Source organism: Cibotium barometz, chromosome 56, assembly GCF_041138505.1.
Source record: "Cibotium barometz isolate CiBa-2024 chromosome 56, ASM4113850v1, whole genome shotgun sequence".
NCBI classification, from domain to species: Eukaryota; Viridiplantae; Streptophyta; class Polypodiopsida; order Cyatheales; family Cibotiaceae; genus Cibotium; species Cibotium barometz.
Window position 1 is genome coordinate 11990399 of NC_141101.1, and position 1333 is coordinate 11991731.

Here is a 1333-nt window from a genome sequence, read left to right on the forward strand (position 1 = left end):
ATTAAAAAAATATAATAAGGTTCAGCTCCATAATTTGACATGTATGAATGGAAAAAATTTGGTCAAAGATTGCAAACACTTGTTGGACAATTCAAAAAAGTAATATACGATGCTAGTCAATTTTCATCGCTCAAATCGAATGTACTTTTTCTTAGCGTTAAATCCCGTGATTCAAATTTTGATGTTTTAGTTATAAAACCCATTAACCTATACATTTTTTTTAAAATAAAAACCACATTATCGATGATGTGGCATACCCACACCAATAATATGTTGCAAAACCCAACTCCGTGCAAAACAATGTCAAAATATTTATTGATTTTATTTATACCGACGCCACGAAAACAGAAGTAAAGACAGCATCCATAGATCAGTTTGCGTCACAGGAAAGCGAGCGTTGCCGGAGTTGCAGATGATCATAAGAAATAGCATTCGTTCACGAGAGGCAGACCTGCGAGAGTAACATCAGATCAGTCAATGCGTAGGTTAAAATTAGGGTTATATTGTCGCACAGCTGCCCGGAGGCGTGCACTGTGGTGGTTCCCCTAGCAGCAGCATCCGATGCAAGAATAATTAAATACAGGAGGGAGACACAGAATACCCACCTGAGTACCAATCTGGAGGTCGTCGCAGTCAATGCCTGGGTTAACTTTTTTAAGTTGTGACACGGACATGTTAAAGGAGGTAGCGATTGAGAAGCACGTGTCGCCCTCTTCTACCACAACCGCAGAGTTGCACCTTGTATCGCCACCCACTATTCCCATATGATTATTCCCTGCATTCAATCCATAATAACCAACAGCTAGTAATCATACGTACATTAACGCTGCGCCAGCTCTCAGAACAGAAAACTCTTATCCAGGATCACGAGAAAGAAACATACAAATGGGAGATAAACATAGCAGTAACACCAGTATTGCGGGCGGCATCGCCATCTTTACCAACGCCATAAAGCCTGAAACTGGGCTCGTCAAAAGAGTGTGAGAACAGTGGGCTGGACTGAACAAGGGAAGCTGACGATGCCAGCTTTATAGTTCTCAGTCCTGTCGTAAATCACGTTCAATTCGTATATTTAGGGCGGCAGAATCTTACGTTACGACGATTCGTTTATATAAGGCCGCAGATTCTTACAAGGTTACGTCCGTCCTCTTGGTGGACACGTTCAATCGTTTGTTTTGAGTGCTAATGTAAATCTGGTGATGTGAACACGATGTGTCGTTTGCAGAGAAGCTGCTGCATTGTAGGAATCAGCCGTCCAAACACTGCCGTCCAAAAGCTGCAGTCCCCTATTTTGAAGGGTAGCTAATACAGCTCAGTGCTGATATTTGAAGCC

At 42.1% G+C, this 1333-nt stretch overlaps 1 protein-coding gene across 1 annotated transcript; it reads right to left on the reverse strand.

The window, feature by feature from the left end:
* Positions 1-291: 291 nt before the first annotated feature.
* On the reverse strand, positions 292-1039 carry LOC147606908 (lysM domain-containing protein ARB_01488-like). The gene is made up of 3 exons (XM_086791306.1): positions 884-1039; positions 606-775; positions 292-451 (listed from the first exon to the last, which is right to left on the reverse strand). Exons 1-3 carry the CDS (start codon positions 948-950, stop codon positions 437-439), a joined length of 252 nt encoding a protein of 83 aa, XP_086647432.1. The 5' UTR covers positions 951-1039; the 3' UTR covers positions 292-436.
* Between the last annotated feature and the right edge of the window lie 294 nt (positions 1040-1333).

Bases quoted from the DNA above. Each gene is read 5' to 3' on its own strand.
- LOC147606908 (XM_086791306.1), bottom strand. From the start codon at position 950: ATGGCGTTGGTAAAGATGGCGATGCCGCCCGCAATACTGGTGTTACTG. The intron at 776-883 runs GTATGTTTCTTT...GATTGAATGCAG, and splicing joins GCTATGTTTATCTCCCATTT to GGAATAATCATATGGGAATA.